A 17,079-nucleotide genomic window follows, 5' to 3' on the forward strand; every position below is an offset into this window, starting at 1 on the left:
TCACACCGGTGTTTTGGGAGACAGTTGAAAATTATTTTGATTTACTAAAGGTGTAAACAATATTTACACTGCTGTGTTGTGCACAGTTGATGCTGTGTAATTTTCAGACAATATCAATATATCAAACAATCATGGTCATATGTGAGGTACATTTGGAGAAAAAACCTAAAACTACTCATTTCTGGAAGGGAACTCTTGACAAAATAATGAGATTTCTGGAAATCTAAGCAAATATAACATTCAGAGGTATAGATAACAAAGATTTATTCCATTTGAAAGTTTTATCATGCCTTGTTGTAAAAGCAGGAGGTACATCTTCCTTAAGGAATTCTATTTATTGGATCTAAGTGGGTGATATCAGTATATCTTACTGGGTAGTATCTTTACAAGATATTCCACACAGTGATTTTAGTACCTTGACTCAAACTACTAGCTAAGTACTATGTACTTATATCTGTAAAATGATAATTCAACAGACATCTATATCATCTCTGAAAGATAAGGAATCTTTTTTATGAGCAAAGATGAGAGATAATAACAAATTTAATTGGTTTAACTAAATGGTTTGCTTTTATTGCAATTTATGTAGATTTGTGTACAGTTTTATTGTTCCAGATGCTATTCTCAGCATGACATAAATTGGAACCACCATTTAAGATTTGAAGGTTACTTTGATAGTGGGCGATTCACATACAGAGTGGTACTTGTTGGTCAGTGTGAAGCTAGACTATTTTGATATCATTTCTGTGTGGTTACTATTTCAGTTAAGCTACATAGTTGGTATTGTTTTTATCGAGAAAAACTTATTACACCTGCAATATGATATTATGCTTAATACATAAGGACACAAGTTCATACAAAACACACAGTTAACAATATGGTCTAGTGGAACACTAAAAAAAAGAAAGAAGAAATAACATCCCCCCCCCACTCAAAAAAAAAAATTAATTAGAATCCTTAAGCAAAACCCAAACCAAAGAAAATGAGATACTTTGATTGAGCTGATAGACTGGTATCAATCCTACACACCATATTAATGTATTGATAGGAAATACTTGTGTATATTTTGTTAATCTGCTTTATTCTTATCTTCATACATGGTACTTAACCCTTCTTATGAAATTTCATAGAAATCCATCTGACAGATTTTGAGGGGGTTGAACTTACAAGATTCATTAACAAATGAACAGTTGTGAGGAATACATGTATATAAAAAGATCAGTTCAATATGGTTAACCAAAATATCTGTATATATCTACTAAGCGAGCCTTCAGAAGGTGCAGTTGTACATCCTCCTATCTTTGTTCCAGATCTTTTTATTGATAGCAGTACACCATGAAATCACATTCACACTTTGGTAGGGAACAGAGCCAACATAGATAATGTCTTGTCATAACAAAATCTCCAAATTTTCTACATTTATCTTTTCACTTTTATTGTGGCTTTTATTTTGCTTTGATAATTGATAATGAATATAATATCAACTGCATAATATAGCATGTCTGCAGGTAGTATTCACAGCTTAAAGATTGATTCCTTTGTTTAAATAAGATATCCTTCCCAGAAATTGCAAAAAGTATACATGTGAAACTGTCTGGACAGATTTTAGGTCAATCTTTTCATAATCTTCTGTAAAATATTTTTAAAATTTACTTTAAAGTTTTATAATGGCAGGTGTTACAATTTAAAAACAATGATTATTCATTCAGGATGTTAAATTTTAATAATTAAGCTTCCTGATCTAATCTTTAAACCTATCTGGTCTTGTAAACAAGGCAGATATATCACTTGTTTGATCTTATAAACAAGTTACAAATATTATATAACATTGAATAAGATTATATTGATTCTGAAGATGTCCAGACTTTGGCATACATAAATTATACATATGAATATTAGTATTCATTAAAAGACCCAGACGAGGTTGATTCTTATAAGTTATAAGGAATGAAATAATTGATATTAATGAAATCAATTTAGCAATCAGTTTGAGTAAGGTCAATAAAACAATATTAGTTAGTTTGATCATGGAAGTATAATACTTCCATGGTTTGATGATCACCACCCAATGACTAGATCTATAGCATACAATTCTGAATCACACTTTTTTCTCCATCCCTTATGGAAATAAATAATATATAGATTACTGATTCTTAATGATTCAGTATTGACCATTGTCATCTTATGTTTAAGTGAATGTATCATGTTAGTGAAATGCCTTTTTGAATCAGCAATAAAGATTTTCAAGGTTAAATCAATTCCCTTACCATTAAACTCATCTTAGTAAGAGGATGATATAGTGATGTTAATAAAAAATTCTAATGGTTTTTTTTTTGGTTTTTTTTATGCTGTATTTTGTTGGGTTTTATATATCTTCTATCATAACAGAGGTTAACAGGGATCTCAGTTAATCTATAGGAAAATAGTTTTGGAGACAGATTAGATACACAATGTTGTTTTTTTCTGGATTCTATTGTTTATAATGTATTATCTTATATATATCATGATTTGATTTATTGAATAAAATATTTTTTAAACCAAAATTATTCATATGAGTGAACACAAGAGGAATTGACAATGTTTGATTCTTTGACTTCCTCAGAATACTGGGATTTATATACTTTCTCATACACTCCTATTGTGGCATTGACTTCCTCAGAATACTAGGATTTGTATACTCTCTCATACCCTCCTATTGTGGCATTGACTTCCTCAGAATACTAGGATTTGTATACTTTCTCATACCCTCCTATTGTGGCATTCACTTCCTCAGAATACTGGGATTTGTATACTTTCTCATAACCTCCTATTGTGGCATTGACTTCCTCAGAATACTGGGATTTGTATACTTTCTCATAGCCTCCTATTGTGGCATTGACTTCCTCAAAATACTAGGATTTGTATACTTTCTTATACCCTCCTATTGTGGCATTGACTTCCTCAGAATACTAGGATTTGTATACTTTCTCATACCCTCCTATTGTGGCATTGACTTCCTCAGAATACTAGGATTTGTATACTTTCTCATACCCTCCTATTGTGGCATTGACTTCCTCAGAATACTAGGATTTGTATACTTTCTCATACCCTCCTATTGTGGCATTTTTAGCAGAATCTGGTTTTCCTTCTTGAGTGATGTCTGCATAGCATGAGAGGATATAAGAGTTGATTGACCCATTCTATATTTGGAGTTTATGTACTGTGTAGAAAATATCATTTATTAAAATTATTCAGACATTTATGTTGTATATGTATAGTCCAGGAGAACTTGATAGAGAATGACTACCAATGCCATTCTTTCTAAACCTATTTTCTATTTGCCTCCTGTGTACTTGATAGAGAATAACTACCAATGCCATTCTTTCTAAACCTATTTTCTTTTTGCCTCCTGTGTACTTGATAGAGAATGACTACCAATGCCATTCTTTCTAAACCTATTTTCTATTTGCCTCCTGTGTACTTGACAGAGAATGACTACCAATGCCATTCTTTCTAAACCTATTTTCTATTTGCCTCCTGTGTACTTGATAGAGAATGACTACCAATGCCATTCTTTCTAAACCTATTTTCTTTTTGCCTCCTGTGTACTTGATAGAGAATGACTACCAATGCCATTCTTTCTAAACCTATTTTCTATTTGCCTCCTGTGTACTTGACAGAGAATGACTACCAATGCCATTCTTTCTAAACCTATTTTCTATTTGCCTCCTGTGTACTTGATAGAGAATGACTACCAATGCCATTCTTTCTAAACCTATTTTCTATTTGCCTCCTGTGTACTTGATAGAGAATGACTACCAATGCCATTCTTTCTAAACCTATTTTCTGTTTGTCTTCTCTGAACTTAACTTTCTAATTACATAAGGACCTAATGCCTACATTATTCTGTTTTATTTTATTTGACCTTTTAAGCTTTCAGTCTCCACAGGATTGATTATAAATCTGTATCTCCTCTGTCTCCAGAATCTATCTAATTGGTCATTACTTAATATTAAAATTGTCCATTACAGATTGTTTGTCTAGGAGATAAGCATCACACTTTTCCTGGAATCATTCCTGTTGTTTGTTCACCTGTGTTATCCTGACCTATTGTCATCATTCTAAAAACACATGTGAACCCAGTATAACAATAATAATGCAATATTTATGATAATTACACTGGATGACAATAGCTATTTTATTGCCCCTTGTAGACTTTGATTTTCTCATTATTGCTTTTCAAGTTGACTATGTATTTTAGTGAGTGTGATTTGTTTCGACTGACATATAGACCTCATATTTAAAATATATTCTTATGTCCTATTTTCCATTTCTATTTTGATCATATTTCACCTCAGTAAATCTACATTAATCCTTACTTAGGTTTTCCATTTTGACCTTCATTGTCCTGTGTTGCCATGGTACAGAATTGATACTTGAGAGATCAGAGATATAATGCTAGAATTAGACTTCTGTCCATGGAATTAATAATGGTAGAAATAAATTGAAAATGAAGCAAGGGTGTAGCTAGGAAATACTGATCAAGAAGACCAACCAAAATTAACAAGGCAGAATAAACATCAAAGTATCACTAACCCACTTGATTATCTGCATGAAACAAGTATGCTTTTCTTTGACTACAAGATAAACTTCATGTTAATCTGCTAGGAACAATTATCATCACACTTACTGCCAAAATCAACACAGGAGCATCATCACTGCTCAAAGTAAATGTTGAAGGACTTCTCAAGAACAGAATCTTACTATCAACATGACCTAGCAGATTATACGATTCATAGTAGTGACTTTTCTCAGACAACAAAGCAAATATTTGGCAAGCTGTTAAGAAAAATACTATCATCACTTAATATATACTATCCTGACACTTTTTTTCTGTGTAAATTTGAATTTTAAATATTAAGGGTTATTTTATATTCTCTTACAGCCAAAAAGTTACAGGACTTCTACTCTTCTCTGTGGAATAAGTTTGCAAAAAAAATATTTATTAGTATGTTCATGACCACAAAGTCAGATGGTGAAAAACTTTCACTGTTTAAACAGCAAAGATGTGTGATGTAATAATTATGTCTGTTGTTACCAACAAGTTATTCTAGTAAATATTTAGACCCCTCAAGGTCTTTTCTGTTTTAAATCATGTAAGCAGATTATACTAATATAGATTATTACTTTGATATGGAACCTTATCAGCCCAGTCAGCTAATGAAAACAGGCCAATCTTAGAAAAGTATCATCTTTAAAGTTGTCTTATCACCTTTTGACAACCTTCTCTTTTTTATATCTTAATTCAAATTTAAATTAACCTGGAGAGAAAGAACTGTCTGGATGTGAACCAAGAGTTGTTGATAGAGAATGATAAGATAAAAGGATCAGTAATACAAGTATCAGTATATTTACTTGATGGTTGTATATCTTATCCAATACATAAACAACCAAAGAACTTGTTGTATGTAATAACATGTTACATAAGCAAATATGAAAGTGTGTTTTATGTGAGGAGCTACAAAGTATTACTGTTTGTATTATCTTTTGGCTTTCTCTAGTAATTGCTATTTCAGCATTTGTAGCACAATTAAAAATTAATGATGTAAATAATTGATCATTATGTAGTCATTGGTGATAATTGCGAAAACATCTTATAACATTGGTAAGTGACGAACTCTTGGCGATATATAACCGCTTTCACGGAAATATTGCTTTGAGCTGAAAGGGAAAAAGTAGTTTCTCTCTGTATGTGGTTTTTAATGTAATTACAAAGTAATTTACCTGAAACTCTTGTTTTTCCAGTGAAAACAATGGTTGGTTAATCATAGCTTTAATAATGAAATAGATAAGTCATTACAGACTTTTTGCTTCTGGAAGTATATGAATAGTTAAAAGATACAGAAGGTAGATTTGTATAAACTATTTGAAGAGTACAAAAATATTTCAGTAAGATGAGGATGCAACTGGGGTGTTGAAACAATGCCTAGATTTTGTACTGCTCAAGAACATGTAACAGATTATGATCAATAAATTTGTTTTTGAAGAGTTGAAAAGCAGAAAGGTTATTACATATTATCTATAGATATTCTTTATTCAGTCATTACAAACAGTTTAATTATTGTTTCACTTTGAAGAGAAGAGGGACACTTAAGATTTAATATAAAGATTTTAAGATCTACAATAGAAGGCAATAATCATTTTTAAAAGATTTTTATGATTTTTTTTTTACTTCATATTGACAAGTTAATAGCTTATAAGATCTATAATTTATGATTTCAACCTTACAAAAGAATGCAATTGAATACTAAAGGTAACCTAATGTACCATATTTTTATTTTCTGTTGTGAAATTAATTTCCATTTTTAACACAATTTTAGTTATTGATCCATGGTATCTTCCAGCTTTAACCATATAATTTCTTGCCTTGGAGATGGGGCAATTTATCATGTTTGACAGAAAAATCTATAGGAGTACATCAGACATGATGGGTACAGAATATTGATGATATGTTATATGTTGGTTAAAATGTCTTCTTCATTTTCTTATAGACATGTCAGGTCTTATATAACTGAATCTTGATGGGAATATTTGATGTAGAATCATAGAAATTTTAAGGATAGAGCTAAGTGCTTGTTAATAAAAAAAAAACGCTTGGTGTAAATAGTTGAATTTGTTTTTATACGACCGCAAAAAAATGCGGTCGTATATTTGTATGACATTGGCGTTGTCGTCGTCATCGTCATCGTCCGAAGACACATTGGTTTTCGCACTCTAACTTTAGTTTAAGTGAATGGATCTCTATGAAATTTTACCATAAGGTTCAATACCACAAAAGGAAGGTTGGGGGTTATGGTTAAGGAATTAGGGGCCAAAAAGAGGCCAAAAATAAGCATTTTTGTAACTTCCAGACATAACTTGTGTGTTAGTGTATGGATCTCTCTGACATTGTACCACAAGGTTCCATATCACAAATGGAATGCTGGGATTCATTTTGGGGGTAATTGCCTCAAAATTGTAGGAATTAGGGGCCAAAAAAGGGCAAAAAAAACAAGCATTTTTCTAGTTTCATGACAATTACTTGTGTGTAAGTGTATGGATCTTTCTGAAATTGTACTACAAGGTTCCATATCACAAAGGGAAAGCTGGAATTGATTTTGGGGGTAATTGCCCAAAATGTTTAGGAATAAGGGGCCAAGAAGGGGCCAAAAATAAGCATTTTTCTAGTTTCCAGACAATAACTTGTGTTCAAGTGTATGGATCTCTCTGAAATTGTACTGCATGGTACCATACCACAAAGGGAAGGCTGGGATTAATTTTGGGGGTAATTGCCTCAAAATTTTAGGAATTAGGGGCCAAAAAGGGGCAAAAAACAGGCATTTTTCTAGTTTCAGGACAATTACTTGTGTGTAAGTGTATGGATCTTTATGAAATTGTACTACAAGGTTCCATATCACAAAGGGAAAGCTGGGATTGAGTTTGGGGGTAATTGCCCAAAACGTTTAGGAATTTGGGGCCAAAAAGGGGCAAAAAACAAGCATTTTTCTAGTTTCAGGACAATAACTTGTTTGTAAGTGTATGGATTTTTATGAAATTGTACTACAAGGTTCCATTTCACAAAGGGAAAGCTGGGTTTGAGTTTGGGGGTAATTGCCCAAAACGTTTAGGAATTAGGGGCCAAAAAGGGGCCTAAAAACAAGCATTTTTTCTAGTTTCCAGACAATAACTTGTGTTCAAGTGTATGGATCTCTCTGAAATTGTACTGCAAGGTACCATACCACAAAGGGAAGGCTGGTATTGAGTTTGGGGGTGATGAATCATAAGAGGGTTCAAAAAATTGGGGGGGGGGGGGGGGATTTTTTTTCCCTTTTTTTTCTTTAAAATTTTCCATTTAAAATTGGTTATTTCTGATTTATATATTAAAGCAAATAATAATGATATGGTTTGAATAGGTAAATTAAATTTTTTTAAGTTCTAAGACCACATTCATTCTGTGTAAGAAACCTATGCTGTGTCAAATATTTAATCACAATCCAAATTCAGTGCTGTATCAAGCTTGAATGTTGTGTCCATACTTGCCCCAACTGTTCAGGGTTTGACCTCTGCGGTCGTATTAAGCTGCACATGGGACAGGCACATATATAATGTGGCGGAATTAAACTAGTTTGCTGGCACCAAACCCTTCCCCTAACCTTGGACAGTGGTGTAAAAGTACAACATAAGAACAAACTATAAAGATCAGTTGAAAAGGGCTTAACTCAACAGATCGATACAAAGCAGAAAACATCTAACGAAAACACAGACAGAATGTGGCAGCGTATCTATACATACCACAACAAAAAAGGCACTTAGTAAAGATCTGTAAAGTACTAACAGTTACTGACAGCTAGTACTGACAGCTAAGAGTGCATTTGTTTTTAACCCGAAATTTTGTCATCGATGACTATCATTTAGTCAATGTTAAGCTGCTAGAAACAAATTCATCATTTAATGACCTTTATCAACTCCACAAAGTGAGACAGAAATAGATTCATACACACTCCGTAAACAAACAGGCAAAAGTGGGGCCAATGAATGACCAAGACTTTGCAAAAAACAACACGTGCTTGTAATTATTTCATCGACAGATGCAGAAACAAATTTATCGTTTATACGTCTCAACAATAAACGATCAACGACTATGCGACTATTGTGCATGTACATCGTTTATTTGAACGATGTCAACGTTGACCAAAAAATGTAAGAAACAAATGGATTAAATGACTATGCGCGTGATCGTTTATAGACATAGGAAGATGTGGTATGAGTGCCAAACAAATGCGCTTTAAGTTTTGTCTGAAAGAAGCAAGGAATTTTGATTTGTTTCCGCAGTTGTATACCACAAATGTACTTAGAACAGTACTATATTGTCATAGAATGAGCAGGTTTTTGAAATTTTAATGATAAGCCTTCCTTGATTAGTCTACACTTTCTGTATATATTATCAGTACTATTTTGGTACCATAGTTGACTGTTTGACCTCAGAAATCAGTAAATTAGTATCAAGTGTTATAGAGATATGACTGCACCTACCATTTGAACTCTGTTAAGATAAAACATCTTTCCTATTTTTATATTTTATTGAGTAAAGACAAACAACAGATGTTTAACCCACTCTCACCCATAGTCTAGCCTGCTTGGTTAAGTACATCAGTATTGTACACCTTTCTATTTTGATAGAAAACACATTATTGACAAGGAATCATGATTTGATATTAAGACATCATGTCTTATCTGAAGAACTGATCTCTTGTTTGTTGAAAAAAGTCTTCCTTCTGGGATCTTCTGCCAACTTTAATCAATTGAAAAAAATCAGCACAAAATCATTTTGGTCATTGACATCTAGATTTAATCCATCAGAGATAGAAGTGGTTCTATGTGATCATTTACAATCTCATCAAAAGTTACCTCTATTGATGTTGCATGAGTTGTCTTTATACTTGGAATAATGTAGTATTTCCCTGTTTGTCATTACAAGAGTTGTATTTCTTTGTGGAAAAAAAAACAATCTCATTTTCATACTGTATTACAAGAGTTATCTTTCATTGAAAAAGGTGCAATCCATATAGCGTTGTTTTCCTGTTTCAAACTTTTAAAAAGTGACCTCTATGCATACTCTTTATAATAGTTATCTTTCTTACAAGGAGCTATTGTTATTGAGCTTGCTAACTTTTTGCTTAGTGTGAGGTATTAATTGAAGGACGCATATTCCTCCAAATATCTGCACCAATTTTGGCAGACATCTAAAGTAGTGCTAAAATAAGTCATTAGTTATTTGCATGAGACCAATTCATTGCCTGTAATAATGTTCAATGTCAAAGTATTGACTTCTGCCAGATTCAATGAAATCTTGTTGAGTAACATTGGACTTATCAATTTATCAGTAGTATGCAAGAAACCCACACTGGTTGTAATTTGGTTTAGTTACTTGGCAATATTTGAAAACGGAATTATTCACTAGTACTAAATTAGAATATAGAGAGCTTAATGGGCATACTGGGAAAATTTGTTTTGATTTTGGAGATTTAAAAAAAATTGACAATCTAACATCCTGATAAACAGCTTGACCATTTAGTAGGGGACCTCTTTTATTGATTTTTTTGTAAGATCTTTTGTAAAATTGTGAATAGGCCTATAGTTATGTACATACTCATCCTTTAGTCTTTGGTGGATTGTTGTCTCGTCCTTTAGTCTTTGGTGGATTGTTGTCTCATTGGCAATAAATAATACTACATCTCCTTGTTTTTATATAAGTGACTTTTATCAGAGTTTGGTAATTTATAATAGTTCCCTTATGGGTACACAATTCATCAAGTATTCAAGTATTTATACATCCTTGAATTTCTAGTAATGGATTTGATTGTACCTGATGTAGTGATGATGGTTAATCCTGAAAAGCGATTAGGACGGGTCATTATTATAAAATGCTATGTAGTCTGGCAGCAATGTTGTCTTTTTTAAAACTTATAGAACATAAGATATAACAGGTATTGTATTGATGTATAACAGAGATTCAGCAACATCATCAAGGCTTGAATAGTTTTATTTTTTAATGAGATGCTGAATTTTCTGTTTTAATTTGTAAAGGACAGATGGAAGATTATTTTTGCCATGAGCTGCCTACAGGTAGAACATTTCTTTCCCTTTGTACTTAGGGAAAATAGTACAGTTTTCAAATGGAAACTAATTCGATAATGTATCTATATTTTTACAGGATGGACAAGCAAGTTATGATGTCAACAATCATGATCCAGATCCTCAACCAAGATATGATTACACCAATGAAAATAGGTAAGTGTTTCTTTATATTAACAGTCAATCCAGATATGATTACACCAATCGAAATAGGTAAGTGTTTCTTTATATTAACAGTCAGTCCAGATTTGATTACACCAATGAAAATAGGTAAGTGTTTCTTTATATTAACAGTCAGTCCAGATTTGATGACACCAATGAAAATCGGTAAGTGTTTCTTTATATTAACAGTCAGTCCAGATATGATTACACCAATGAAAATGGGTAAGTGTTTCTTTATGTTAACAGTCAATCCAGATTTGATTACACCAATGAAAATGGGTAAGTATTCCTATATCACAGACAACAAAAATAAGATTTCACCAATGAAAATGGGTAAGTGTTTCTATAAAACAGACAACCAAGATAGGATACAACAATGAAAATCAGTTAATGATTTTATACTTTTAACCAAGACGGGATCTCAGTTTTTCACCAATGAAAACTGGTAAAATTTCTATATAACAGTCAACAACAAAGATATCTTCTTGAAAACAAATAGGAAATGAGAAACACTGCAACTTCATGTTTCTATGAGCAAAATTCCAGGAGGCAAGGAAAATAATATGCTTGTCAGTTTGTTTCCAGAATTAGTACAAAGAGTTAACTAAGATTGATGATCATTAATGATCTGTCTGTTTGTACTAACAGTACTTTGATTGATGCATTCTTTACACAGTCAAGGTTCACTAAGCATTCCAACATTGAGGCAAAGTGAAACAAAGTATTAGACTTTTCCGTATTCTGTTTAGTTTCTGTGTAGTAGAAGTAACATGTTTGCCTTTACAGGAATTCAGCCAGTTATAGTACTATCAATTAGTACTGGCTGATACCAATCACCTTTGACATCCATAGTATTTGATTATATATACTACTATTAACACAGTACTTGTACTATCTAGCAGTGGTGGTTATTGTAGAGATTATCAATAAATTTATACACCGGTTTCCAAAATTTACGACTGTTTTCCTGAGTATGCATTAGATATTTGCTTCATGAAATTAAGTACTCAGTTAGTTAGAAGGTAAACACTTATTTGAACTACTATTTCCACCTACCCTGAGTCACGGCATATTGGTGTCCTAGTGTCACAGTACCTTCCAGTCTTGTATAGTGAATGGTTTATTTAGATGACAAATTGAAGAATGTCAAATTCAAACATCAGATTTTGTTGTATCAAAGTGCTTACAAAATTAACCTTCATGAGAACAGTTGAAGCTAAAAGTTTTGAAAGTCATAAAATATATTAAGTTTAATTATCAAAGCAATAGGCATCAAAAAAGAAAGCATATTTTGCAGTCTGCACCAAAATCTTTTCCAACTAACTATTCCGAAGACCAATATTCGGACATTGTCATTTTGGTCTCCAAGAATTTGACCACTTCTCCTTTCTCTCTCATGGAAGGAAAAGTTACTTCTCCCTCTTCAAAATCCTAGACTAGGCCCTGATGCTTGTGTGTTTATGTGTCTAAACTAAGTTTTGCAAATAAACCATTAGTAGTTTTTCAGCTCTATTTAGGTTTTAAGATTTAATGCCAACTATCATGCTAAATTAATTCTTGAAAGGATTTTAACGTACAGATAACAATTTGCTTAATGTTGGAATTTTGGAATTCCCATCAAAGTTTTGTAACATAGTAGTTAAATATTTATAGAGATGTATTGTTCTTAGTAGATAAATATTATCGTATCTGATCTATTGATAGAATGCTACAAATAGAAGGAAAAATTGCCTTTTTTATAATGACATGAAATAATTGTCTAGGTCTTTCTATTATTAACATCCTGTTCACCTTAAATAGAATAATTTGTACAAAAGCCCAGTTGATTCTTATTAGCTAGAAATAGTATAAACAAAAACTATAATGTGCTTACAAAGTAATGGACTGATTACCTTCGTCACACTTTTTATCAATACTATGAATACCATAAATAGAGTCACCATGTGAAAAAATTGTCAAAATTTCTTAATTGTTTACAAGTAATAATATTCAGCACAAACTATAGGTACAGGTATCTGTTGGAGGACTTTGATGATTTTAACATGAGAGATTGTATAATGATCAGTTGATTAAGTTGTTTGTCTTCACATCTTAAGATGAGTATGTAGATTATTACAAGAATTTGTTGCTATTTTAGAAGAGATTTGTCTAATGGTTATAGAACATCTGTTATAATGTCAGACAATAACATGTATTTCACCACTTGTGTATTTAAGGACTATTTTTGGAGTGAAGAATATCTGATGATTAAATGAAATGTTTTACAGTGCTTGTGTATTCAAGTCACTATTTGGGGATATGTTGTTCCTGTATTACAGCATACCAAAATGTGTTTTAACATTCTTACATCCCAAGGAACTTTAATGGTTATGTCTATCTGTTTTTATAGGGGTCAGTCTGGGTTGCTAATATGTTTGTTGTTCAACTTTTAAAAAAAGCTAATTTCCTTCAAATTTTGGCATTTACACATTTTCAGATGTTCATTGTCTTTTTTAACAACTAGACCATATTTCCTCCCCCCCCCCCCCCCCTCTATTTTACCCTCCCTCAGAAGACAGGTGATATTTAAAATGATATATAAGTGACAAACAGTATGTAATGTGGGTCCATAAATTAAAATGTTTTAGGTGAGGCGCCAGTTGAGCCATAAAACTATTTTCTTCATGAACTCCTTCTATTAGTGTAACAAATTTATCCCTCTGATTACTGTGGCCATGACATGTTGTAAACTTTCCGGGGAGTTGTCTTTCATAAAGATAACTTTGAACAAACTTTAGACATAAATTATAAGCAAGTCTTCAAAATCATTTCTCTTTTCCATCTCATGTATATCATTCCACCTTTGACTTTGGGGCTATACATGCAAAGCAGGAGACCCTTACCCTGTCTTACTCCTTTTAGAGTTCATGTGATTCCCTGTTTTTATTTTTTTTAGCTTGATTGTATCTTCTTTAATGACTTTATGGATTTATGAGGTTTAAACACCAGTGCCTCTATTTTATTCATATAATCTCTTCTTGACATACATGACAAGATAACAATCAACAATGAACTTTAACATTATCCCATAATAGTTAGACATAATGAGTATTTGACATGATATGTATGGCTCTTATACCATCAGTATAATACTACCCAATAAGAGGTTGCCCTCATCCAATAAAATAGAGATTTTTGTCAGAAGTGGGATGAAACTCAATGCCATTTGTCAAGCTTTTATTATCTGCCAAGTTTCTATGCAGTGTGTCAAGCTCCTACTTTTCTGACAAGTGTTTTAACCATGGACAAGCTCTAGATTGTCCAAAATGTGTCTAGTCCATATGTCAAGCTCTATATAATCTGACAAGTGTCTGTACCATGTGTCAAGCAGCTGTATTGCCTGACAAGACTTAGTGTCTAAATATTGTGTCAAGCTCTATATAGTCTAACAAGTGTCTTTACCACATGTCAAGCCCTGCATAGCCTTGCAAGTGTCCATACTATGTGTCAACCTCTATATTGTCTGACAAGTGTAAATCCCATGTGTCAACCTCTATATTGTCTGACAAGTGCCAATCCCATGTGTCAACCTCTATATTGTCTGACAAGTGTATGTCCCATGTCTCAACCTCTATATTGTCTGACAAGTGTCAATCCCATGTGTCAACCTCTATATTGTCTGACCAGTGTCTATACCATGTTTCAAGCTTTGTACAGTTTGACAACTGTCTATAACATATGTCAAGATCTTAATTGTCTAGTTTTTGTCTTGCCTGGACAAGGTCTGACTGCAGGGGCAAAGACTTGGGCAAGCTGTTTCTGGTGGCTGTGGATGCTTCATCAAATGATTAAAGTCTGTGATTAGGTCAGTTTAAAGGGGAACCATTTATGTTGTTGGCTTGTGATAATTGTTGTATACCCCAAATTTCCTCTTGTTCATCTTGTGGCAATATACTCACCTCAAGTGCCGAAGGTCAGGGGTTCGCATCCGGCCAGTGCACACTCAGAGACTTGAAAATATAGGAGTAAGAGCAAAGACTTTTTGGCTCAAAGTCATCAAACAGCTCCAACATAACTAAAGCAAGCTGCAGTCATGCTCTCTTTCTATATACTGTAATGCCTCTCATTACTTACTTGTTCCATTTGTTTATAAACCTCCTATAAAGTACATACATCTGCACCTGAGCTCTGTCCTTTGTCCTCTATTTATTTTTACCTTCACATGACATCTAAATTATACAAAAATGAGATTAATTTCAGTTAAAATGAAGAAATATATATTGCTTTTCTAATATTGATAATAAATTAGTATTTGTATTTTTCCTCTCTTGTTTTTTCTACAATAGAATTATGAAATTATAACTTTGACACAGACAAGTTACAAATATTAAGTAACCAGATGTACACAAGACAGATGTGTTTACTTAGATTGGTGTTGTTTGCTGTAAGAGCTTTGTTCATTGGTGGGATGGGGGCATTTTCTGACATGTAAATTTCATACCAATTAATGTTCCTTTTTATAAGGCTCTTCACTTTTCTTTTCTGGGAGGTCTTTTCCATTGTATTCAATCTAAGTAGACCTCCAGGCTTGCAATGAAAATTAGTTAATTTCTAATTTGAAGCTTTTTTTAATTTAATACTGTGGTTTATTTTTGACATTATAATAATGAATACATATCTCCTGTGAATTAAAATGTAAAAAGAAAAGGTTTTCTAGGTGGTATTTTAAATACATCAAAATAGAGGGTATTTTTTCATGAAATAAATTACTGTAATTACATACCCATGCAGGTAACAAGAGTACAAAGTGCCTAATTATACTTCCCAAATTACACACAATTTTATTGTCATCCAAATTGATGTCTTAATAGTTGAGAGAGATATATTTTCTCCCTTAGATAAGGATTAGGTGTCAAAAATGCAAAAGAATATGATATCTGTAAGATCCATTTATTATTTATCTATATAATCTTCATTCCAGATGGAATTTCTCAGGATTTATCTCAATCATTAAAAAAGTCATGGCAAATAAGAAGTCCGAACTATTCTCAGGTGTATTTCGTACTGTATTTATCAAGTGTCAGATTTACTGAATGAAATAAACACTGTAAAGTACAAGATTGTGGTTGCTCGTTAGACAGATGATTTGTATCTTAGTGAGTACCTTGAACTCAGACACCTTGTTTGGGATAATTGATAGTCTTGGTGACATTCTTAATTCACCTTTTCGTACCTGAGCAGGTGAGAGAAAAACATCAGCATGAGAAATGTTATATAGTGTTTTAGGACAGCCAAACATGCAGTTGCATTATATATAGATTAATCATTGTTTGTTTGTTCCTATATTGGTATTTTGCAGTTTGGTTATATTTTGCATAGAGGTTTATTTACTGAGAAACACATGGTAATATTGCATTGATGATAACAACAAAAACCTTCATTGCTGTTCATCTTGTAAACACAAATACCTTTGTTGGTGTTCATCTAGTAAACACAAATACCTTCATTGCTGTTCATCTTGTAAACACAATTACCTTTGTTGGTGTTCATCTAGTAAACACAAATATCTTCATTGGCATTCAGTTAGTAGACACAAAAACCTGAATTGGTGTTCATCTTGTAAATTCAAATACCTTTGTTGGTGTTCATCTTGTAAACACAAATACCTTTGTAAGTGTTCATATAGTAAACACAAATACCTTCATTGGCATTCATCTAGTAAACACAAAAACATTTGTTGTTGTTCATTTTGTAAACACAAATACTTTCATTAGTGTTCATCTAGTAAACACAAATACATTTGTTGGTGTTCATCTAGTAAACACAAATACCTTCATTGCTGTTCATCTTGTAAACACAATTACCTTTGTTGGTGTTCATCTAGTAAACACAAATACCTTCATTGCTGTTCATCTAGTAAACACAAATACCTTCATTGCTGTTCATCTTGTAAACACAATTACCTTTGTTGGTGTTCATCTAGTAAACACAAATACCTTCATTGCTGTTCATCTAGTAAACACAAATACCTTCATTGCTGTTCATCTTGTAAACACAAATACCTTTGTTGGTGTTCATCTAGTAAACACAAATACCTTCATTGCTGTTCATCTTGTAAACACAATTACCTTTGTTGGTGTTCATCTAGTAAACACAAATATCTTCATTGGCATTCAGTTAGTAGACACAAAAACCTGAATTGGTGTTCATCTTGTAAATTCAAATACCTTTGTTGGTGTTCATCTTGTAAACACAAATACCTTTGTAAGTGTTCATATAGTAAAC

At 32.5% G+C, this 17,079-nt stretch overlaps 1 protein-coding gene across 4 annotated transcripts in view; it reads left to right on the top strand.

Annotated features, from left to right (window-relative positions):
* The window catches only part of LOC127732951 (furin-like protease kpc-1), an 88,327-nt gene that overhangs the window by 46,497 nt on the left and 24,751 nt on the right, over window positions 1–17,079 (top strand). For all 4 annotated transcript variants that reach the window (XM_052242173.1, XM_052242176.1, XM_052242174.1 and 1 more), the window contains exon 5: window positions 10,733–10,809. In XM_052242173.1, coding sequence (XP_052098133.1) covers window positions 10,733–10,809 — 77 coding nt within the window. The remainder of the gene's footprint in view (window positions 1–10,732; window positions 10,810–17,079) is intronic.

The sequence above is a fragment of the Mytilus californianus genome, unplaced genomic scaffold (assembly GCF_021869535.1).
Source record: "Mytilus californianus isolate M0D057914Y unplaced genomic scaffold, xbMytCali1.0.p SCAF_3, whole genome shotgun sequence".
NCBI lineage: Eukaryota > Metazoa > Mollusca > Bivalvia > Mytilida > Mytilidae > Mytilus > Mytilus californianus.